At 47.4% G+C, this 24,478-nt stretch overlaps 1 protein-coding gene across 3 annotated transcripts in view; it reads left to right on the forward strand.

The window, feature by feature from the left end:
• The window catches only part of LOC125450951 (electrogenic sodium bicarbonate cotransporter 1-like), a 223,375-nt gene that overhangs the window by 81,187 nt on the left and 117,710 nt on the right, over positions 1 to 24,478 (forward strand). For all 3 annotated transcript variants that reach the window (XM_059648092.1, XM_059648140.1, XM_059648179.1), the window contains 5 exons: positions 901 to 1,058; positions 2,322 to 2,409; positions 7,925 to 8,079; positions 16,951 to 17,064; positions 22,636 to 22,810. In XM_059648092.1, the coding sequence (XP_059504075.1) occupies positions 901 to 1,058; positions 2,322 to 2,409; positions 7,925 to 8,079; positions 16,951 to 17,064; positions 22,636 to 22,810 (690 nt within the window). The remainder of the gene's footprint in view (positions 1 to 900; positions 1,059 to 2,321; positions 2,410 to 7,924; positions 8,080 to 16,950; positions 17,065 to 22,635; positions 22,811 to 24,478) is intronic.

A 24,478-nucleotide genomic window follows, 5' to 3' on the forward strand; every position in this document is an offset into this window, starting at 1 on the left:
GTAATTACCCACTGTGTTACACTGAGTCCCTGAGCAATAATTACCCACTGTGTTACACTGAGTGTGTCCCTGAGCAATAATTACCCACTGTGTTACACTGAGTGTGTCCCTGAACAGTAATTACCCACTGTGTTACACTGTGTCCCTGAGCAATAATTACCCACTGTGTTACACTGAGTGTGTCCCTGAACAGTAATTACCCACTGTGTTACACTGTGTCCCTGAGCAATAATTACCCACTGTGTTACACTGAGTGTGTCCCTGAGCAGTAATTACCCACTGTGTTACACTGTGTCCCTGAGCAATAATTACCCACTGTGTTACACTGAGTGTGTCCCTGAACAGTAATTACCCACTGTGTTACACTGTGTCCCTGAGCAATAATTACCCACTGTGTTACACTGTGTCCCTGAGCAATAATTACCCACTGTGTTACACTGTGTCCCTGAACAATAATTACCCACTGTGTTACACTGTGTCCCTGAGCAATAATTACCCACTGTGTTACACTGAGTGTGTCCCTGAACAGTAATTACCCACTGTGTTACACTGTGTCCCTGAGCAGTAATTACCCACTGTGTTACACTGAGTGTGTCCCTGAGCAGTAATTACCCACTGTGTTACACTGAGTGTGTCCCTGAACAGTAATTACCCACTGTGTTACACTGTGTCCCTGAGCAATAATTACCCACTGTGTTACACTGAGTGTGTCCCTGAGCAATAATTACCCACTGTGTTACACTGTGTCCCTGAGCAATAATTACCCACTGTGTTACACTGAGTGTGTCCCTGAACAGTAATTACCCACTGTGTTACACTGTGTCCCTGAGCAATAATTACCCACTGTGTTACACTGAGCCTGTCCCTGAGCGGTAAACACTTGTATATTTTTTGCTGTAGCTTAAGAACAAGTTCATGAAGAAGCTCCCACGCGATGCAGAAGCGTCGAACGTGTTGGTGGGTGAGGTGGATTTCCTTGACACTCCCTTCATTGCCTTTGTCCGCCTGCAGCAAGCTGTGATGCTGGGTGCTCTGACCGAGGTTCCCGTTCCAACCAGGTGAGTAAACAGTGACAGGACCTTTCATCCTGCCAGGTCCCCAAAGAATCTCTGCAAGGACAGTTCATCAAAAGTGTGCCGTCACCATCTGTGATTCAGTTTGGAGCTCTCTCATCTCTGAGTCTCAGGGCTATCGGTTCAAGTCCCACACCAGCAAGCCAAGCCCAGGTTGCAGGCTCACTCGTGCACTGCAGAAAGGAGAGACTGTTGCACTGTTGGAGATGCAGTCTTCCAGATGATAATGTTAAACTGAGACCCAGGCTCCCTTGCAGGTGTACGTGTGTAATTTTACCCCCACGTTTACTACATCTCAAACTCTACAGAAAGATTACATTCTCCCTGTGTCTGTGTGGGGTCCCTCTGGGTCCTCCGGTTTCCTCCTACAGACTACAGATACACAGGTTCGATGGATTGGCCATGCTAAATTGCCCATAGTGTCCAGAGATGTGTAAATTAGTTGGATGAGCCATGGGAAATGCAGGGTTACAGGGATAGGGTTGGGGGAGGGTGGGGGGAGTCTGGGCGGGATGCTGCGGGAGAGTCAGTGTGAACTTGTTGGGCTGAATGGCCTTTTTCCACACTGTAGGGCTTCTAACAAAAAATATATCTAATTGCTGTGAAATGATTTAGAAGCGCCTTAGATAATTCTCACTATGTTTACGTTGTTATATTAATGTAAGCTGAGTGGCTATTTCATAATTGAATTTATAGTTGACTGTCCTTTATTTATGGACATAACTTTTTATCTTCCCCACACCTCCTATAATTTATCATTGTATCTAATCTTACAGCATTTTGGGTAAAGTGGGCGAGTGTGTCCCAGAGCAATAATTACCCATTGTGTTACACTGAGTGTGGCCCTGAGCAATAATTACCCACTGTGTTACACTGAGTGTGTCCCTGAGCAATAATTACCCACTGTGTTACACTGAGTGTGTCCCTGAGCAATAATTACCAAATGAACAGTGCTATCTAAATTAAAGTGTTATTTTTTCCTTCCTGTGGCTTGTTGTGAGAAGTTTTCCCAAAGCTCCCTTGGGAATTGCACAACTCAATACCTGCTTAAATGAGGAGAGACTGGCAGATGGATTGAGTGGTTTACGATAGAAACTGCAGAGGGTGACCAGGCAGCTGAAGTTGGGATGTGTAGTACTGGAGGAGCGTGGAGTTTTTGGAGGAACATGGGGCTGATCATCTTGGGTAACTGAGCCACTTTGTTTCTCTACAGTTTGAGCCTCACACCATTATTATGTTGTTGTCTAGGTTTCTGTTTATTCTGCTTGGACCTAAAGGCAAGGCAAAATCATACCATGAAATTGGGAGAGCAATCGCCACACTCATGTCTGATGAGGTGAGAGCTATCGACATGTTGTCTACTTGTGATGTCAACATGTATCACTGGGAGCTGTGTCTCACAGAGAGTGTAACAAAGACTCATTGCGCCGCTTCCTAGGATTTATTAGAATGAGGAGATTGAGATGAGTGAGTTTGAGTGATGTTACTGAGGTGGGACTAGGCAGTGTTGATGGTGGCACAAACATGAGTGTGGAAGCTTATCTCGGAATCAAATGTATCACTGGCGCTGGAACACACTGTCTTAATCTCAGGCCAGTCAAAGAGTCATGGGCAGTGATGTGAGATATAGAAGGTGTAGATCTGGATGAGCACAGCAGGCCAGGCAGCATCAGAGGAACAGGAAAGCTGATGTTTCGTGTCTGGACCCTTCTTCAGAAAGAGTCTAGGCCCAAAATGTCAGCTTTCCTGCTCCTCTGATGCTGCTTGGCCTGCCGTGTTCATCCGGCTCTGCACCTTGTTATCTCAGATTCTTCAGAATCGACAGTTCCTACTATCTCATGGTCAATGAAGTGTTGATATATCTTAAGGATGTGAAAGGCACTATATAAATATAAAACCTCTTTATTCAAAGACTTTCGGGCTTTGGAGAAGTTGTAGCTGTGATGAACTCCATCATAATTGGAATCTAAACCTTCTTGTCACTGGAGGGGTGGGGGCTGGAGTGTAACTGAAGATGAGGGTCAGAATCTCAAACAGTTCTACTGCAGTGACTTCCATGGGGAATGCCCTGGAACTTGCAACTTCCAATTCCCAAGCTTCCCTCTGTCTGAGACTTTGAGTTGGAGACAGCAGGCGGATCTGACTAATGTTCATGGATTGATATCCAGCAAACATTAGACAAAAAATTCATGCTCCACTTCTGGGAAACACAAGTACTGACCTGCCCCAGCCATTCACACTAACCCCCAAGAGCCAATTTACCCCCTATGCCTGATCTAATTACCCTTTCCCCCATTGACTACCTCCTGGATCACCCAAATACCCACCTGAACATAGCTACCACCTCACGAACATGCCAAGGGATACAGAGCAATACAGGAGAAAGTAGAGCTGAAGACAAAACCAGATCAAACGTGACCTTATTATATGAACAGGCCCTACAGATCCAAATAGCTTCATTGTGTCCTAAGACCTATGTTTGTTTTACACTCAACCCTATAGCACACCCACTTTCCTCACCAAACTCTACCTTACGCGTTCTCTGGTTTTCAGATGTCCCCAGCTAATGCAATTAAATGAAGATTGAGCTTGTGATTTACGCACACATCATCTGGTTCTGTTTAGGGGTTTAAAAAAATACAACACGGCAGAGATTATTTGACACGATCGCCATAGGAACACTTAGCGATTTTCCTAATCAAGCAGCTGTACCTTGAAGGATGTTCTGTCCATTAGCGAGATAAACATTTTTGTTCCAGTGAAAATGCCCAGATCTGGAGAATAGCTTCGGTTCAGTGAGTTTAACCATCCACCGTTGCATTTAAGTAATTACTTCCCTTGACCAATTATTCAGTTTTTAAACATTTAATGTTATCTGATTAACCTCATCACGGCATAAAGTCTCAGGCAAGACAGAAGGAGGCTATTCAGCCTATTGCTTCCCCTCCTTTCCCACAATCCAGTATTTGTTTGTTTTCCATGTACTGATGTAAGTTATGATTAAATTGTTTCTGTTGCCCTTTCAGATCAGCACAACCTGCTGCATTGAAATAAAACTTCCCCTTGCCTGCCCACTTGGCTATTTTAGCAGTTACCTTAAATTTGTCTCCCTCGGTTACTGACGTTTCAGCCAATGGAAACAGAGTAAATGCGGAGAAATTCTCTAAACCCTGCATGGCTTTTTAACACAGCTTATTTTGTGTACTTTCTCTATCTGTCTGACCCCTGCGTTGGATGAGGAGGCAAAGTAAATATGTCCATGAATGATGACAAATCATCACCTTCGGTGCATTGTTAATATTCAAGGCTTCTGCCAAGCAATTGACCAATGAATATTTACAGAGGAGATGCAGAGGATAAAAGAAATACATATTTTACTGATAAACTCCCATGACTTGAAATTTTCTTTTCAAATTCTTTGCCTGAAGAGTACCTTGACAAGCAATGTTGCAGCCATCACTGTATATAGGACAAGGATTCGGAATCTATCCCAGCTACAACAGGGAATTGGAACGCTGGGCTGTCACACTGCCCATCCACCCGAGTTTTGGAGAGATTTGAGAGTTGATCTTTCAGCTTTTGGCCACAAGATGAATGTACATCTCTTAGCCATTGGCTCTCAGCATGGGAGCTTGAAGCTGGAGCCTCATTCTCAGAAGCAGAGATGGTACAGACCGTCCCTCGTGACCAGCCCCCTCTGCATCCAAGCCATTTCAATCCTTTCCTTAGAGATAACACAGTGTGGAGCTGGAGGGACACAACAGGCCAGGCAGCATCAGAGGAGCAGGAAAGTTGACGTTTTGGGTTGGGACCTCTTCTTCAGAAATTGGCCGACCCAAAATATCAGCTTTCCTGCTCCTCTGATGCTGCTCGGCCTGTTGTGTTCATCCAGCTCCACACCTTGTTATCTCAGATTCTTCAGCATCTGCAGTTCCTTCTATGTCTTCAAAATGTAAAGGTTTTTTTTTTCTTGGAAATGGACTCTTAATAATGACACGGTTTCCCACGGAGCTCTGAGGAAAGAGCAGATATTCACCACAACGAGACAACACCGGCTGTACCTTCCCTCTCCTTTTCCTGTTGGGGTTCCGCAGCCCTGCAAATCCATTCAGTAGAAGTGCACACGTAGTCTCATTAAATTGGAAGAGTTTGCATTGGTATGGCCCTTACAAGTGGATCTCTAACTCGAATTAGATGCATGCCTGGAGATTACATCATGAGACTTGCTGTCTCCAACTGCCCAACCCAGGGGAAAAACCCCCAAAAAAGCCCTAAGTAATTAGCATGGGTATTCGAGCCAGCTGTCGTTAATGCCCCAGTGATCCTTCACTCTGTCTGACTTTAGTTCAGTGCAGTTTCCCGCAAATTTCTATCCTGGAAATTTGAGGAGCCTTGGGGTCAGGAGCGGTGTGACCTAGTGCAGGGCAATCCTGTTACATGACCCCATTCCAAAGTGCATAGTCACTCTTTGGGCTTCTCTCTGCCCCAACTCAAAGCAAATGCAGGAATATTTCTCCTGTGCTTTTACAGTGCTGGTCAATTGAAAGTAAAGTCCCTCCATCACTGACCTTAAAAATCCCCTCAAAAACAGCAGGTTTCTGAAGTAACCCTGCAAATCAGCTTTGGATTAGCTCTGTAGGTTACAGCCGCTCGACATTGGCCAACATGCAATCACTGGCCATTTCAAAAGGATGGGCACTGGAGGGGGATAAATATATGGGCTGATGGGGATAGATCATGGGGCAATAGAACTGACTAAATTGCTCAACAGAGAGCCAGTCTAGGTTCAATGGGCTGACTGGCCTCTTGCTGCAGTGTTAGAAACTCTGATATTCTTGATGAAGGTTGAATTAATAATGAACTATTTTCCAGTACACAATACCAGTCAGTGACCTTGTTTCCCTGCCAGTAAACAGAAGCACCACAGCCTCACTGAGTGGATATGTTGGCCGCAAGCTGTGGGTGGGGGAAGTCCATATCCATATTCTCTCCACCACCACCACTACCCCCTTGCCCACCCCGCCAGCCCTCCATGCTGGGTGCAATTCAAAACTACTTTTCTCACATTGTGTCGTCCTGGGGATGAAATCTGCTTTCTGCGGGAGTTGAAATTCTCTTCTCTTGTAAAATCTGGCACGGTATCAGTAGTTCACCGAGGCTATCACTGCCTGTCACAGCCTCGTCCCATTCCACACACTTGCTGATGTCTCCATTGTCTGACAGCTCGGCCTGTTCACGCCCCGATCCTACCACCCAGTTCAATGTTGCTGTGTGTTTTAGCACAGTGTGGCTGTTGGTCAGGTGTAGAGCTGTCAGTACAAGTGATAATCTAAAGGCAGTGAGGTGCTAAAGAGGGTCAGTGTGCTGCCTTCCACACAGCATGGACAGTGGGGGAAGCGCACTGCGGTGAGAAGACATTGTGAGTGCGTCAGTATAATTAGGGCATTGTCCTCCTTTCACAAGCTCAGCTACTAACGGATTTTGTTCTCAGGTTGGCTCAGTGCCAACATATAATGTGACTCAGAGTCAAGTCTTCCCCTGTTCTTGTGTGTACTTGCAATTTAATCAAGCAAATGACCAAATAGAGGAGGTTAGGACTACAAAAGGGTAGGTGTTGAGAAGATGTTTCCTCTTGTGGGGGAGACCAGAAGTGGAATCCACAAATATAACACAGCGATCAAAATCCAGTGGGGAATTCATCTGAAATCTCTTTCCCCAGAATGGAGGGGCGGGTGTTGGACTGGGGGAGACAAGGTCAGAAATCACATGACACCAGGTTTATTTGAAATTACAAGCTTTTGGATCGCTGCTGCTGTATCAGGTGATTAAGGAGCAGCACTGGGGAAGCCTTGTGATTTCAAATAAACCTATAACCTGGTGTCGTGTGACTTCTGACTGTTTCCCCAGAGAGTGGGGAGTACGTGGAGTATGGGGGAGGTGAATTGATACATTAAAGGTGAAGTTAAATGAAAAATGAGAGAGAAAGGGATAGCATAAAATAGGGTGGGATGAAGAAGTCCTGGAGGAGGGTCAGTAGGTGCATGTAGCCGTCAAGTTGTGTAATTTATGTTTTTGCTGTAAACTCTTTGTAAGTACTGCTGAAATAAAATCTCAGCTCATTAGTTCAGCTGGTCTGTAAAGTGACCGATTCTCTCAGAGTCCACCAATAAATCATTATTTCAGTCACTTCCTAAAATATTTGAAATCATTATAAAATATTTATTTGCCCAGTACAGCCTACCCAGCGGGTAATTGCCTAAAATAGCAGGACAAATCTGGCTGGCACAGATATTTTCCAAGGAGCATGTGGGAGTTGAAGCTACATTTCCTGGCTCAGCGGCATGAGTGCTACCACTGCACCAAGAGGCACCACCACCCCCCAATCCATTTCTAAATTTCTTTCAATATTATTCTTGTCGGAGATGTTATAAAGCACTTATGGGTCAGGTGAGGCTTGAACACTGGTCTTCCAGATCAAAGATAGGGACACTGCCACTGCATCACAACTGCCCCTATGCTATACCCAACCTTCAGCAAAGTGAAGGAACACACAGCCTCTGCCATTATGTAACATTTGGAAGAGGATCTTGTAGTGCAATGGTTGTGCCCCTACCTCTGGCCCAGCATTAGAAGAGCACAGAGATCTGGGTTGGGTAGTGAGGGATGCGGCATTTATAGAGGGGGCCAATTGACCTTCCTGTCATCAGTTGATAGGCAGCCTGGTTGATCCTTCCCGTCTTCCTGTGTTCTTAGTTGGGAGTGAGTCAGGAAAGGATGAGCGTTTGTGATTTTATTTGTTGTTGTTCACAAAACATGACAGGAATTCTGTTTATCCCTCTCGGATTGTTTAGCTATTTCACGACATTGCCTACAAGGCGAAGGATAATGCCGATCTCCTGGCCGGGATTGACGAGTTTCTGGATGAGGTGATCGTCCTTCCTCCTGGAGAGTGGGATCCTGAGATCAGGATAGAACCTCCAAAGTCATTGCCTTCATCTGACAAAAGGTAAAGGGAACACTGCTCGGAACTGAAACATGGACACACTATGGGTCTTGCTCTTGAGATGTCCTTTATATCTGGGACTGTTGTGCATGCGCAGCGCTACAAGTGCCTGGTAACTGAGCTGCTCCCAGATGGTGCACACAGAGGATAACATAGACAACCTACTTCTCAAACGGTCTCTCAAATACTGAAACGAGTGTCCCTGCGTCTGTATGGGAAGATCCCATCTTGCAATTCGAAAACCGGACAGTTGTCCATGGTGCCTGGGCCAATGTTTATGATCAATTGTAAACAAAGCCAGTGAGCTAGTTATGAATGGGGTCTGATGGCTCAGCAGGGGATGGATCTATTATCCATAAGGCATGAGATCAAATTCCATTATACGCCCTGAATTTAAGTTCAGTTAATTGAATAAAAAAATCCAGTCTCATGATGCTGACTGTGGAATGACTAAATTCTTCTAAAACCCAGTGACTCCAGAACATCAGGGCCCTGCAAACCCCCCCATTGTTTTCAAGAAAGTGGCTGACCATCAACTTTGTGAATGCATTTAGGAATAGGGCATAAATTCTGGCATTGTCAGTGATATCTGCATGCTGAGAATTGTTTTTAAAAATCATATTCCCATTTGTGGGATCGTGCTGTGTGCAAATTCAGGGGCTTAACTTCCTATGTTGCAGCACTTCAAAAGTATTTCTTTATGCACTTTGGGATGTTCTTAGGCTGCGAGTGGCGTTATAGGAATGCTTGTATTTCTCTTATTGTGACCACTGAGAGATGGCACAGTGGCTCAGCGGTTAGCACTGCTGCCTCCCAGTGTCAGGGACCCAGGTTCAATCCCACCCTCAGGCAGCTGTCTGTGTGAAGTTTGCATGTTCTCCCTGTGTCTGTGTAGGTTTCTTCTGGCTGTTCTGGTTTCCTCCCACAGCTCCAAGATGTGCAGGTTGGGGTGGATTGGCCATGCTAAATTGCCCCATGATGTGTAGACCATGTGGATTGGCATTGGGAAATGCAGGGATTGTAGGGCAGAGAAGTGGGTCTTGATGGGATGGCCTTTGGAGAGTCAGTGTGGATTCAAAGGGCCTGCCCTCACGCCATAGGGATTCTATGATTCTAACCATAGCATAGTAAAACCTAGCAAGTGGTGTTTTAGTCAGGGCGCCTTCAGAGAGACAGGGCCAAGATCAACCTCACCTGGAAATAGAGAGGTCCAGAAAATAAATTAAAGCTCAATTGTCAATTTTTGGAACACGCCGCTTCAGAATGAAAGAAAATGACCATTTTATGTAATATATGTTTTTATTTGTAAGCCAAAATAATTGCAGGAGATGCAGGAAGAGAAGGGGGGTTCTTGGTAATGTTTTGAATTTCAGGGGTCGGCTTACCATGCCACAGGATCAAATAACCAACCGTACCAGGTCAAAGGGCACACAGTGTTATGTGTGTGTCTCGGCCAGGTTAGAGTGGGAAGGCTGAGATGATGCAGCTTAATGGGAAACTAGACGAGATTACTCTAATATCAACAGCCCAATTGCCAGGGCTCGGAGAACGCAACAACAGAAACACTGAGTTAGAGAGCTCGCTGCAGCAAATGTGAGAATGTAAGGAAAGGGTTGACAGCACTGTGAGTGAGAGAGTGTTGTTTTTAGATCAGGAGTGTAGGAAGGGTTCCCAATGCACAGGGCGCCCATGCTTAATAGAGCCCAGGCAGAGTCATCAGTGCAGCTCAGTCTGTAGAGACACCACAGTCCATGGTTACAGCGAGAGGCACAGAAATCCTGCTAACGTTGGGATCTGTTCAAAACAGAAGGTTTAAAATGGAGAGATTACGCAAATGTTTTCTCTCTGAGCCTCTGAGTGGCCATAAAAATGCGCAGTGGATAGCATCATTGCCCAGTTGGCACCATTAAATTACATACTGGTTTGTCAGCCTCCAGTTAGTGCCACCAGTTACTTCTCAGGGCTTCTCACAAAAAGAACATAAAATGTGATTTTGTTTTCTTGTCTTTTCTCCTCAGTTGGTTTACCAGTATCTAAAATCCCTCTGAGTCTCTCCTTCCGTTGCTCCCCCGTCAAGAGATCAAAGGGTGTGGGAAGAAAGTGGGAACAGGAGACTGAGTTAATGGTCACGTTGAATGGCAGAACAGACTTTGAAGGGCTGAATGGTCTTTTCCTATATTTCGATGTTCCTCTATTCTGTTTTTCCCTCCAGTCTCTGCTGTTCCTCTGTATCACTTCTCAGTTAATCTTTCCCTTCCTGATGGATGGTCTGAGACATTCATTCTGATCCCTGTTGTCAAACATGGGGAAGCAGGCAGCAGAGTCAGGTGTGAGCTACAACATATTTAAACCTTTGCTAAATGTTCCTCCATCCCTGCCAAGCACCCCTATTCCCAGCCCTTCAACTTCTCAATTTTCTTGTTACAGCTGGCTTCAATGTGCACAGCAAGATCCCACAAACAGGAACGTGCAAATAACTGAATAGTCTGTTTGTTGACAAAGCTCACCCCCATCTTCCTAACAGCAGTGAGGGATGGACAATAAATATTGGCCGAACCAGTGACATCCATAACCCATCACCACGTGTAAAAGCACCCTGTTCGGGACATGGAGGGAGCAGCACCTCATATTTGCATCAATCATTGCGGCACTCCCTCAGCACTGACCCTCCAACAGTGCCCACTCCCTCAGCACTGACCCTCCGACAGTGCGGCGCTCCCTCAGCGCTGACCCTCCGACAGTGCCACAGTCCCTCAGCACTGACCCTCTGACAGTGCGGTACTCTCTCAGCACTGACACTCTGACAGTATGGTACTCTCTCAGCACTGACCCTCCGACAGTGCGGCGCTCCCTCAGCACTGACCCTCTGACAGTGCGGCAGACCCTACCGAGTGTGGAGGCCTGACCTTTCAGCCTAAGGGCAGGAATATGCCCTTCTGGGGCCATGGCTGACAATGCTTAACAGTGTTTGCACAGAGCTGGTCAAGGAGGAACACTTGTTGAGCTTCAGACCAAGGCCGAAGTGTTCATTTCCTAATTATGGAGAAGTATGTTATCGGGTCAGGTGTAAAGGGTCACTCTGAGCTGGATGTGATTAAAAGAGCAGATTAAGGAGCCAGTTTAAATAGCTGCATAAAGAAGCGGGACATTATCACTGATGTTGAAATGCAATGTTAGCCCACACAACATCCCCTAAACCCTGTTTGTGTGCAAACAAATTAGCTGCAGCTCCACTGTGGTTTGGCCAGCACCAGAGAGTTTGCTGTTCTTCTTCCTTTAAAACTGCTTTAACTTAATGACTCCTTTAGAGATAGGACATGGCAGCAACATGTTTGTTCTAAATTGAAACCAGCCCTGAACTGACCCTGGAGAATGTTCACCTGACCTCTGGAATACTGGTTAGCAGCTGCAACTGTCGCACACTAAAACCGGCTTTAAATATCGGAATGTGCACAGCTGCTCTGCCCCCTTGCAGAGCCTGTTGTTGCCTTGAGACTAGTTCACATTGTGTCTTGTTACTCCTCCCTCCTCATGCTCACCTACCTACACTGACTCATGGTGTACATATAGAACATAAAACATTACAGCACAGTACAGGCCCTTCAGCCCTCGATGTTGTGCTGACCTGTCATACCGATCTCAAGCCCATCTAACCTACGCTATTCCATGTACGTCCATATGCTTATCCAATGATGTCTTAAATGTACCTAAAGTTGGCGAATCTACTACCATTGCAGGCAAAGCGTTCCATTCCCTTACTACTCTCTGAGTAAAGACAAAGTGTAGCGAAGACTTGACCCTCAAACTGATGCCCCGGTTTCCAAATACTTCCCAAATCGACTCATAGCTCCCTGATTTTGTCAATTCCTCTATTTGAGTGCTGACCAGCTCTCTCTGGACACCTCTCATTCCGGCCTCATTAATACATCCCATTTCCCTCTCTCCACAGCTCCCAATCCCCTCCCTCAGACCTCCTCATCTCCCTCTCCCTCAGCCTCTCCACCGGTCTCTGTTAAGACACTGCTGCAAGATAACCTCTTTGACTAAGATTCTCGTCAAAGTTTCATTTGTAGGATGTGGGCATTGCTGGCTGGGCCCAGCATTAATTTCCCATCCCCACTTGCCCTTGAGAAGGTTGGGGTGAGCTGCCTTCTTGAACCACTGCAGTCCATGTGCTGTAAGTTGACCCACAATGTCCCTTAGGGAGGGAATTCCAGGATTTTGACCCAAGGACAGTGAAGGAACGGCGATATATTTCCAAGTCAGGAGGGTGAGTGGTTTAGAGGGGAACTTGCAGGGGATGGTGTTCCCATGGATCTGCTGCCCTTGTCCTTCCAGATGGAAGTGGTCATAGGTTTGGATGATGCTATGAACATAAGAATATAAGAACTCGGAGCAATGTTTTACTACGATAAAGCTGCCAGATAAATGCAAGCTGTTCTTGTGAGCAGTTATCAGTGAATCATAACAAGCTGAAGTGAATCAAACCTTCGCACTCCTTCCTGGATTACGCTCTAATCCAATCTGATCAGAAATGGAGTCTAAACATTGCTGACTGACTGAGTAAAAACAAAAGAAACTATCGTCATTGACCAAATTCATTTGACAAGGCTCAACTATATTTTTATTCTGTTGATCTGTATTTCAGAACAACAACACTGCAGAAGTAATGGATCAGTTTGAAGGGGTTTTGGGGCATGATAAGATGCTATATGAATGCAGAGTTGTGATTTTTTTTTAGCGCTGTTGCTTGACCCTCTTATTTTGAGGTCGTGAGATTTGGAAGCTGAAATGCCAGTGCATTTTCAAATTGTGTTGATTCCCTGAACAGAACCCCATCAATAAGAGTCAACCCCCCTCCTAGCTGTGAAGCATCAGACTGACAATGCAGTTCATCGACATCTCTTCCTCAGTCCGAGCAGAGGCCGCTGATAGCAATCCGTCAAGATTTCCACCAGCGGTTCCGGACTTCAGGAAATAATAACTGCGGTGTGCATTTATATAGCACCTTTAGTACACTCCAAAGCGTAGGCCCTAGAAGGGTAGCGGAATGGCTCAGTGGTTAGCATTGCTGCCTCACTGCACCAGGGACACGGGTTTGATTCCTATCCAGAGATGTGTACAAAAACAGAAGTTGCTGGAAAAGCTCAGCAGGCCTGGCAGCATCAGTGAAGGAAAAGCCAGAGTTAACAATCTGGATAGGAGGGTGAGTAGCTGTTATTGGGGACTGTTAGTGAGTAACAACAGGTAGTATGCAATTAAACAGATTGTTATCCACTCGTCTGACTGTGCAGCTGCTCTTCTCTCTCTTTGGGCTCTATCCCCACCCATCGTTTAGTCCTTACCCCCCCCCCCCCCCCCCACCAAACGCACCCCCTGCTGCCACCCTATCTCCTGTATATAAACCAGCACTTTCCTAGCTACCACCAGTCCTGTGGAAGGGTCACCGGATCTGAAACATTAATTCTCTTCACAGATGCTGCCAGACAAGCTGAGCTTTTCCAGCAACTTCTGATTTTGTTCTTGATTTACAGCACCCGCAGTTCCTTTGGTTTTTATCCAGGGATGTGTGGGGTGTAGATTAGCCGTGGGAAATGCATGGTTACAGGGTAGGCCTGGGTGGGATACTCTTCAGAGGATCAGTATGGATTTGATGGGCCGAATGGTCGGCTTCACACTGTCGGGATTCGATGAAAGTGCTTCACAGGGTGTGGAGTGAGACAGAAGATTGATCCAGAGTTTTTGGACTAAGGCCAGAAACGGGAACGTTTCCAAGACAGAAACCTGTGCCCATCAAAGTAGAAAGAACCCAGTCAATGCCTGACCATCAGACAGCTGAGTGGCTACCCCAAATTGGGAAGTCCCTGCCACCAAGAGCAACGGCCAGTCCCAGAGCTTGACAACAATGCCTCATCCAATGAAACCAGAAACCCAAGATTTTGCACACACCAGCTAAGTGTGGTCTGGAGGGGTCCCACAGCGGTCAGGGTCGATGGGAGAGAGAGATTCAGGTGGCTCAGAAACTAGGCTGGAAGGGTAGCTTTCAGTGGTCACCATGGCCCTTCCACCGTCCCCAATGCCCCCTCCCTAAATTGTGGTCAAATTGATGTCCTCCTGACTCCCCAATCCTCCAACCTGATAGTGTGCCCCCAGTGAGGAGCCAACTCTTCCTCCTCCACCTACAGCAAAATAATTATATATGGAGGTGGGGAGCGTAGCATGATGCCCTTAAAACCTCATTGACTTCAGATAGGGCAAATGAATTGCCACTCAGAGGGGAGTAAATCTGTGGTATACTTTACTACAGAGGGTCGTCGGAGGCTGGGTCTTTCAGCATAGTCAAAATTGTGAATCAGTGTAAACCATCAAGGGTTATGGGGAACAGGCAGGCAAGTGGAGTTGAGGATTGACAGATCAGCCATCTCATGGAATGGTGGAGCAGCCTCAATGGGCTGAATGGCCTACTTCTATTCCTGTGGCTTATTGAAGGATTTCCGGTGGGAGTGAGAGCGATGGTCAAATGTGGCTCACTAATATTTTGGATTTTTTTTAGTGCTGAGTGGGAACTTTGAGCGCAGTCTCTTGGCTTCAAACAGCACCTTGTAGGGAATACTGCTTCTCAACCAGAGCATCATTTAGAATCCCTACAGTGTGGGAACAGTCCCTTCGGCCAAACAAGTCCACACTTACCCTTGGAGCATCCTGCCCAGACCCACCCCCCTATAACTCATCTCAGCTGTACACCCCTGAACACTATGGGCAATTTAGCATGGCCAATCCACCCTAACCTGCACATCTTTGGACTGTGGGAGGAAACCGGAGCACCCGGAGGAAACCGACGCAGACACGGGGAGAATGTGCAAACTCTACACAGACAGGCTGGAATCAAACCTGGGTCCCTGACGCTGGGAGGCAGCTGTGCTAACCACTGTGCCATCCAAGAAGCAGCAAACTGTTGGTTTCAAGCCCACCACCATTGCCACCTTCCCAGCTGCAGGCCCACAGACTCTGGGCCACGACCTGTTGGCCTCTGAGAGAGGTTCAGAGGTTCAGCCATAGAGGAGAGAGAGAGGGACGGGAGGGGGAGAGGTTTAAACAGAAGCTTGGGGTCCCAGCAGCTACAAGAAACCCTTGGAACGGTCAAATCCAGAACCTCCCCATAGCCTCACCTTTTTGAATGTATTCTGTAACCAGTCAGAGCTATCCAATGTTAATTGCTGCTTAGGACTGTAGATTCACAGTTATGGTGCTGAAAGAGGGTATTCAGCCCATCATTTCTGCACCAGTTCCATTCCCTAGCGCCAATCTCCAGCAATTTCTCCACATACCAACACTCCATTTCTGAGCAAAGACCATCCAACACCCTCTGAAATGCCTCAATGGAACCTGCCTCCCCCACATTTCCAGGCAGTGCATTCCAGACCCAAGCCACTCGCTGTATAAAAATGATTTTCCACACATTACCCTTGCTTCGTCTGCACATTGTTTTAAATCTGCACCCTCTCGCTCTTTTCTTTATGAGCAGGAACAGCTTCTCCCTATCAAGATAAGATAAAATATTTTGGCTTTTAAACATTAATAGATGGAGGTGGTATTGCAAAAGTTTGGAACTATCTTTCTGCTCTATATTTTAATCTTTTATGAGCTATCCCAGTTGCAGCCAGTTTAAAATAGCATCTGTTTGATATCATCACAAGATAAGGGTTCTTTTGTTAGAACTTTCACCGTTGATAAAATAACTCCCTTCTCTGTGAATAGATTCAGACTGGCTCCACATTTGTAAATGTGGTTCTGCTAATCAAAGCCTCTCTTTAATGCGATGTTGACTTAGTATTTCCCCACACACTGCTGGTGGTTTTTAGCAGAGGTGATGAGGGTCTTGCTGTTAGCTAGGCAGTCAGCAAGAGTCGACCATCCCCTGTTTGCAGGATGGGCTGCTGGATGAAGTGGCAGTCAGTCATGGGTAACTGGGCAGCAGAGATCCCATCCACACCCCATCCCAAAGGCAGCCAATCAAAGACCCTAGACTGAGTTTGACATCCCTCAGTGGTATCACTGTGGAGTCACATGGCTGTGGTCAATACTGTGGCCACTGGCACATTGAACTGGTGAGCAGGTCAGTGATTTAATTTGATTTATTATTGTCACATGTACTGAGATACAATGAAAAGTATTGTTTTGTGCGCTAATTGGACAAACCATACCTTCCATAAGCGCATCAGTGGGAGTGGGTGGGGGGCAGTAATAGAACAGAATGCAGAACAATCATATTACAGCTACTGAAAAGGTACAGGGAAAGACTAACTATTATATGAGAGATCTTTTCACAAGTCTGATAACAGTGGGGAAGAAGCTGTTCTCGAATGGCAGGAGGGCAAACAGCTTTGGGGAGTGGGGTGGGGCTGCTCACAGGGGAGGAGGGGGTTGATATCAAGGGCTGTTGGGTGGCTTTCAGTAAATCCCACTCTTCGTTCCCTCATTTCCTGATGCTAGCTCCTTCGAGCAGCTGGGGAACCCAGTCAGATACCAGCCCGCTAACAGGGCAGGGAGAATATTGATGCCATCAGGATGTGCTCACAAAGTGGTGATTGACTGTTCATGTAAAGTTGTCAATTGGCAGCAAGACAGGAAGTCGACCACAAACTTTCCCAGAGATCCTTACTGAGGTGGATGGGTCACGGCCTCTAGCCCTCCCTCCTGATTAAATAAACTGAACTCGTCTCGCCCTACCTTCCAGCCCCCCATGGGCCTTGACCTCGGAGACCAATTGATGAGGAAACTCTTACCAAGAAAATCCACAAAGACGTTGGTATTAAACCCGAGTGCAGCAGTTTGAAGGTTATTGTTTCAGTGTAACACTTTCCTTTTAAACAGGAAGAACATGTTTGCTGGAGGGGAAGCTATTCAGATGAACGGAGACATGCCTCATGATGGGGGACACGGAGGTGGCGGGCATGAAATCCCAGATGAACTGAAGAAGACTGGAAGGTACGAAGATCCATCACATTTTAGCTGCTTTTATTTTACTTCATACGTGGGATGTGAGTGTCGCTGGCTGGGCCCAGCATTTATTGCCCGTCCCTAGTTGCCCCTTGAGAAGGTGGGGGTGAGCTGCCTTCTTGAACCGCTGCAGTCCATGTGCTGTAGGTTGGCCCACAATGTCCTTAGGGAAGGAATTCCAGGATTTTGACCCAGTGACAGTGAAGGAACGGCGATATATTTCTATGAGAGCAGGAACTGCCGATGCTGGAGAATCTGAGATAACACGGTGTAAAGCTGGATGAACACAGCAGGCCAAGCAGCATCAGAGGAGCAGGAAGGCTGACGTTTCGGGCCTAGACCCTTCTTCAGAAATGGGGGAGGGGAAGGGGGTTCTGAAATAAATAGAGAGAGAGGGGGAGGTGGATAGAAGATGGAGAGAGGAGGAGATAGGAGAAGAGGAGACAGACAGGTCAAAGAGGCAGGGATGGAGCCAGTAAAGGTGAGTGTAGGTGTGGAGTTAGGGAGGGGATAGGTCAGTCCAGGGAGGACAGACAGGTCAAGGGGGCGGTATGGGGCTAGCTAGGTAGGAGATATGGTGGGGCTTGAGGTGGGAGGAGGGGATAGGTGGGAGGAAGGGCTAGTTAGGGAGGCGGGGACGAGCTGGGCTGGTTTTGGGATGCAGTAGGGGGAGAGGAGATTTTGAAGCTTGTGAAGTCCACATTGATACCATTAGGCTGCAGGGTTCCCAAGTGGAATATGAGTTGCTGTTCCTGCAACCTTCGGGTGGCATCATTGTGGCACTGCAGGAGGCCCAGGATGGACATGTCGTCTAAGGAATGGGAGGGGGAGTTGAAATGGTTCGCGACTGGGAGGTGCAGCTGTTTATTGCGAACCGAGCGGAGGTGTTCTGCAAAGCGACCCCCAAGCCTCCGCTTGGTTTCCCCAATGTAGAGGAAGCCACAACAGGAATTGCTTCAACCTCTCCACCCCTCTCACCCACTCCAGCCTCTCCCCCACAGAACGGGCAGCCCTCCGCTCCCTCCGCTCCAACCCCAACCTCACCATCAAACCCGCAGACAAGGGTGGCGCAGTGGTAGTATGGCGCACTGACCTCTACATCGCCGAGGCCAAAGGCCAACTCTCCGACACCTCCTCCTACCGTTCCCTGGATCCTGACCCCACCCCCAAGGACCAAACCATCATCTCCAATACCATCCATGAACTCATCACCTCAGGGGACCTCCCACCCACAGCCTCCAACCTTATTGTTCCCCAACCCCACACGGCCCGTTTCTATCTCCTTCCCAAAATCCACAAACCCACCTGCCCTGGCTGACCCATCGTCTCAGCCTGCTCCTGCCCCACCGAACTCATCTTCACCTATCTGGACTCCATTTTCTCCCCCTTGGTCCAGGAACTCCCTACCTACGTCTGTGACACCACCCACGCCCTCCACCTCCTCCAGGACTTCCAATTCCCTGGCCCCAACACCTCATTTTCACCATGGACATCCAGTCGCTATACACCTGTATTCCTCATGCAGATGGCCTCAAGGCCCTCTGCTTCTTCCTGTCCCACAGGCCCGACCAGTTTTCCTCCACTGAAACCCTCACCCGCCTAGCCGAACTCGTCCTCACCCTCAACAACTTCATTTTCGATTTCTTCCACTTCCTACAGACAAAGGGGGTGGCCATGGGTATCCGCATGGGCCCAAGCTATGCCTGCCTCTTTGTAGGTTACGTGGAACAGCCCCTCTTCTGCACCTACACAGGCCCCAAACCCCACCCCTTCCTCCGTTACATTGATGACTGTATCGGAGCCGCCTCTTGCTCCCACGAGGAGCTCGAACAGTTCATCCACTCCACCAACACCTTCCACCCCAACCTCAAGTTCACCTGAACCATCTCTAATACCTCTCTCTCCTTCCTGGACCTCTCTGTCTCCATCTCAGGCAACCACCTAGAAACCGATATCCATTTCAAACTCACCGACTCCCACAGCTACCTAGAATACACCTCCTCCCACCCACCCCATTGCAAAAATGCCATGCCCTATTCCCAATTCCTTCGACTCCACCACATCTGCTGCCAGGATGAGGTATTCCACTCCCATACATCCCACATGTCCTCATTTTTCAAGGACCGCAACATCCCCCACCTCAGTGGTCGAGAACGCCCTCGACCGTGTCTCCTGCATTTCCCGCAACTTATCCCTCACACCCCCTCCCTGCAATAACAATCAAAACAGAATCCCCCTCACCCTCACATACCACCCCACCAACCTCTGGATACAACGCAACATCCTCTGACATTTCCGCCATTTACAATCCGACCCCACCACCAAAGACATTTTTCACTCCCCACCCTTATCTGCTTTCCGGAGAGACCACTCTCTCCGGGACTCCCTTGTCCGCTCCACACTCCCCTCCAGCTCCACCACACCTGGCACTTTTCCCTGCAACCGCAGGAAGTGCTACACTTGCCCCCACACCACCTCCCTCAGCCCCATCCCAGGGCCCGAGAAGAGTTTCCATATTAAGCAGATGTTCACCTGCACATCTGCCAATGTGGTATACTGCATCCGCTGTACACGGTGTGGCTTCCTCTACATTGGGGGAACCAAGCGGAGGCTTGGGGACCGCTTTGCAGAACACCTCCGCTCAGTTCGCAGTAAACAACTGCACCTCCCAGTCACGAACCATTTTAACTCCCCCTCCCATTCTTTAGATGACATGTCCATCCTGGGCCTCCTGCAGTGCCATAATGATGCCACCCGAAGGTTGCAGGAACAGCAACTCATATTCCGCTTGGGAACCCTGCAGCCCAATGGTATCAATGTGGACTTTACAAACTTTAAAATCACCCACCCCACAACGGTATCCCAAAACCAGCCCAGCTCGTTGCTGCCTCTCTGAACTGTCCTTCCTCCCACCTATCCCCTCCTCCCACCCCAAGCCCCACCCCCATCTCCTACCTACTGACCTCATCCCACCCCCTTGACCTGTCTGTCCTACTTGGACTGACCTATCCCCTCCCTACTTCCCCACCTATACTCACCTTTACTGGCTCCATCCCCGCCTCTTTGACCTGTCTGTCTCCTCTCCATCCTCCCTCTCCTCTCTCCATCTTCTATCCACCTCTCTCCCTATTCATTTCAGAATCCCCTTCCCCTCCCCCATTTCTGAAGAAGGGTCTAGACCCAAAACGTCAGCTCTCCTGCTCCTCTGATGCTGCTTGGCCTGCTGTGTTCATCCAGCTCTACACCTTGTTATGTGTGATATATTTCTAAGTCAGGATGGTGAGTGGGTTGGAGGGGAAATTGCTAGGGGTAGTGAGAGTGACATGGTGGCTCAACAGTTAGCACTGCTGCCTCAGAGCACCAGGCAACCCAATTTGATTCCATCCTCGGGCGACTGTCTGTGTGGAGTTTGCACATTCTCCCCGTATCTGCGTGGGTTTCCTCCGGGTGCTCCAGTTTCCTCCCACAGTCCAAAGATGTGCAGGTTGGGGTGAATCAGCTAAATTGCCTGTTGTGTCCAGGGATGTGGGGTTAAAGGGATAGGGTCAGGTTAGGATGCTTTTTGGAGGGTCAGTGTGGGCTGAATGGCCCACTTCAATGCTGTAAGAATTCAACGGTGTTCCCATGTAGCTGCTGCCCTTGTCCTTCTAGATGGATGTGTCATAGATTTGGAAGGTGCTGTCAAAGAATCTTTGAATTTCTGCAGTGTACTGTCGCTTTTAATTATTTCCATGAGCATTTAAAGATTTTCGCAAGTATTTTACAGCCAATTCAGTCAGTTATTAGCATCTGTTAATTGTGAACAAAGTTACTTGGGAACAGGAGGAGACCCATCTGCCCTGGACTAGCTCCTCTATTCAGTTGGATAAAGTGCCTGGTGGCATTTAAATTCAATTAATACGTTTTCCAATAATTTCTAGCCTCTAATGGTGAGCGTAAAACTGTCATCGATTGTTCTGAAGAAAACCCATCTGATGCGTTGATGTCCTCTAAGGAAGGAACCTACAGATTCTGGGCGGGCCTACATGTGACTCCAAACCTCGGCAATGGTTTTGATTCCTAACTGCCCTCTGAAATGGCTGAGCAAGATACGCCATTCAAGGGCAATTTGGGATGGGCAACAAATTCTAACCCAGCCTGTGATGCCCACATCCCATGGAAAATATTTTATAAATGCCCATTTATACACCTTGATTCGATGACCCTGACCATCGTCACCCAATGAAACCCATCCATCTCAGTTCTCATGTTTTCAATTGACCACCAACATCAACAGTTTTCCGGAGGGCGGGATAGCGTTCCAGACCTTTGTTGCCCATTGGATGAGGAAGTGTGACCCGATGTCAGCCGCGGCTCGGATATTAACATGACCACACCTCACCTCGGACTGCTCTTGAGGACATTGAGAGGCTACCCTTCAGTCCAGGAGGTGACTGGCATCTCTGGTGGTGCAGAGAGAGTGCTGCACTTTCAGAGGTGCCATCCTTCAACTGAAACATTGACCTCGAGCTTCTGTTATTGGTCAATCGGGCGGATGTCAAGGATGCTGAAGTAAAGGCTAGACCCCTGTAGGGGGACCTTGGTCACTGCATTCCCTTCCACTTGCAAACAGACAGCCAAGAGCAATATCCTTAACCGTCGTAGTTCAAGTTTGACATGGACCGATTAAAGGGGACACAGGGATAATGTTGGAAAATGGCACTGTAGCAGATGGTTGGCCACAAACCAGTCTCATTGGTGGAACTGAGAATGGCGTATTTATGCTCCACTTTCCTCTGTCCCTAATAGTTGTCAGAATTAGCCTCAGTTCCAACTCCAGGAATTAACCTGTTTATTGCCAAGAGGGAGAGATATGATAAAGGCTGTTATGTAACAGATCCCTGAGGGGGTTGATTCTCAGGGTAAACGCTGGCAGAATGTTTCCTCTCGTGAGGGAATCTAGATCCAGAGGAGACACAGTTTCAAAGCTCAGGGTTCTGTCGGAGAATGAGCAGGAATTTCTTTTCTCGTAGTGTCGTTAGTGGTTAGAAGACACTCTACCGTGGAATATATTCAGGGCTGAGTGAGACAAGTTTTTCAGTGAGAAAGGAGTCCAAGGTAGTGGGAAGGAGGAGGGGGTAAGATGGACAGGAAGATGGAGTTAAGACCGCACCCAGGCCAGCCATGATTCTCTTGAATGATGTAGCATTTAGGAGCAGGGCTGAATGGCCTTGTCTTACTCCTAATTCTAATGATCTTTTGTTGATTATGTCACCTTGTATTCCCTGATCCTTTGTTTTTGATTGTCTTGATTTTAACTCTAAACAGTAAAACTGAACACGTTGATGTCATCCTCACATTTCACACACTGCGTTCCCTCGGATACCCTGGTTTGAAATGACTGAGTCTGGATCCCATTTTGAATAAAGGGATTCTGCAGGAGGGTGGAGTTGGGGTCAGAGATTGGCTGTGATCTGAAATGTTGGAGCACCCTCTTGGGACTAATGGGCCCTCCTCAGCTTTGTCCCTTAAGGAATGCTCTGATGAAATGTTCTCACTTTTCCCTTTCTGACTCCTCAGGTTGTTTGGTGGTTTTGTGGCTGATATCAAAAGGAAGATCCCGTGGTTTGCCAGTGATTTTTACGATGCACTGAGCATCCAGTCACTTTCTGCCGTTCTGTTTATTTACCTGGGGACTGTGACCAACGCTATCACCTTTGGTGGTCTCCTTGGGGATGCGACTGACAACATGCAGGTTTGTTCTGGATACAGACCCACTGTCTCATGTGGAGGCACTGCACTGTCTACCATTCTCCTTCACTACATCACACCCAGAAATACAAAACAGGCCATTCGGCCCAACTCTTCTACTCTAGTGCTTATCCTCTTCATCAGCCTCCTCCAATCACACTTCACCTCACCCCATCAACATACTCTTCCTATTTCCTGTTTAGGTTAATCCAGTTTCCCCTTAATCTTTGCCCTTATACTCCCTGTGGGAGTAAAATCCATACTCCACTCTCTGCCTCCTGAATTCCCAGTTGGATTTCTGACAGATTCTCTTCTTTTACGATTCCTGGTTCAAGTCTCACTGATAAGTGGAAGCACTTTCTCGGTCACTCCTTTCATGCTCCGTCGTGTCATTCCTTAGTTTTCTCTTTGCACAATAAAAGTGCAACTACCCGCTCAACCTTTCGCGATGACTGTACCCTTGCAGTTCTGATGTCACTGTGTTCAATCATTTCTGATCTTCTCCATTGCCTGTTTCGTAACCTGGGGATCAGAATTACTCTCTGTTCTCCAAGTGAAGTTCATGTACGTTTAACAGAACTTCTCCTCTGTTGTAACTCTCTAAGAAAGAATCGCTGTTGCTTGTTTCCCAGCGACTGTGACCTTATTAAACAGCCTCGCTACGTTGAGTAATTTCTTTTATCAGTTTTCCAAAATCCCTTTGATCCTTTGCCGCAATTGATTCAGACTTTGCAAAGAATATTCTAACATAGAGGCGAGCCATCTGTCTTCATTAGAGACTTGTCAGCAGCGTAGAATGTGGGGGATTGGAAGGCTAATGTGTTTGTAAATTTAGCTCACAGACACTATACACAGACAGCTGTGGTGAACAGTGAGAAAAACAGACTGGAGGAAAGTGTAAAACTGTGTCTCCCAGTAACAGGGGTACTGGCCTTCCAGAAAACCAGTCATTTAGAGTTTGCTGGCCACACAAATGTTGGGAATGTAGGAAACACTGAAAGGGACAGAAACAAGATAGAAGAGTTCTTAATTAGTAAGGGGATCCAGGGTTAGACCATAGACTACAAGCCAATAAAATATAGGAATAGAATTAGGCCATTCAGCCCATCAAGTCTGCTCCACCATTCGATTTTGGCTGATATAGTTCTCAACCTCATTCTTCTGCCTTCTCCTCGTAACTCTTGAATCCCCTTCCCAAACAACAGCACACCTAGCTCTGTCTCAAGTACACTCAATGACTTGGCCTCCACAGACTTCTGTGATAATGTGTTCCACAGGTTCACCACCCTCTGGACGAAGAAATTCCTCCTCATCTCAGTTCTAAAGGGTTGTGCCTTTAACTCTGAGGCTGTGCTCCCGGGTCCTGGTCTCTCCTACTCATGGAAACATCTTCTCCATGTCCACCCTATCTAGGTCTCTCAATATTCTGTAAGTTTCAGTGAGACATGCCCTCATTCTTCTAAACTCCTTCCGGCACAGACCCAGAGACCTTAAATGTTCCTCATATGACAAGCCCTTCATCCCTGGGATCATTCTTGTAAACCTCTTCCGTACCCCCCTCCAAGGCCAGCTCATCCTTCCTTAGGTGTGGAGCCCGAAACTGCTCACAATATTCTAAATGTGGCCTTATGCAGCCCCAGCAGTACGTCCCTGCTCTTGTATTCGAGCCCTC

Source organism: Stegostoma tigrinum, chromosome 1, assembly GCF_030684315.1.
Source record: "Stegostoma tigrinum isolate sSteTig4 chromosome 1, sSteTig4.hap1, whole genome shotgun sequence".
Lineage (NCBI taxonomy): Eukaryota > Metazoa > Chordata > Chondrichthyes > Orectolobiformes > Stegostomatidae > Stegostoma > Stegostoma tigrinum.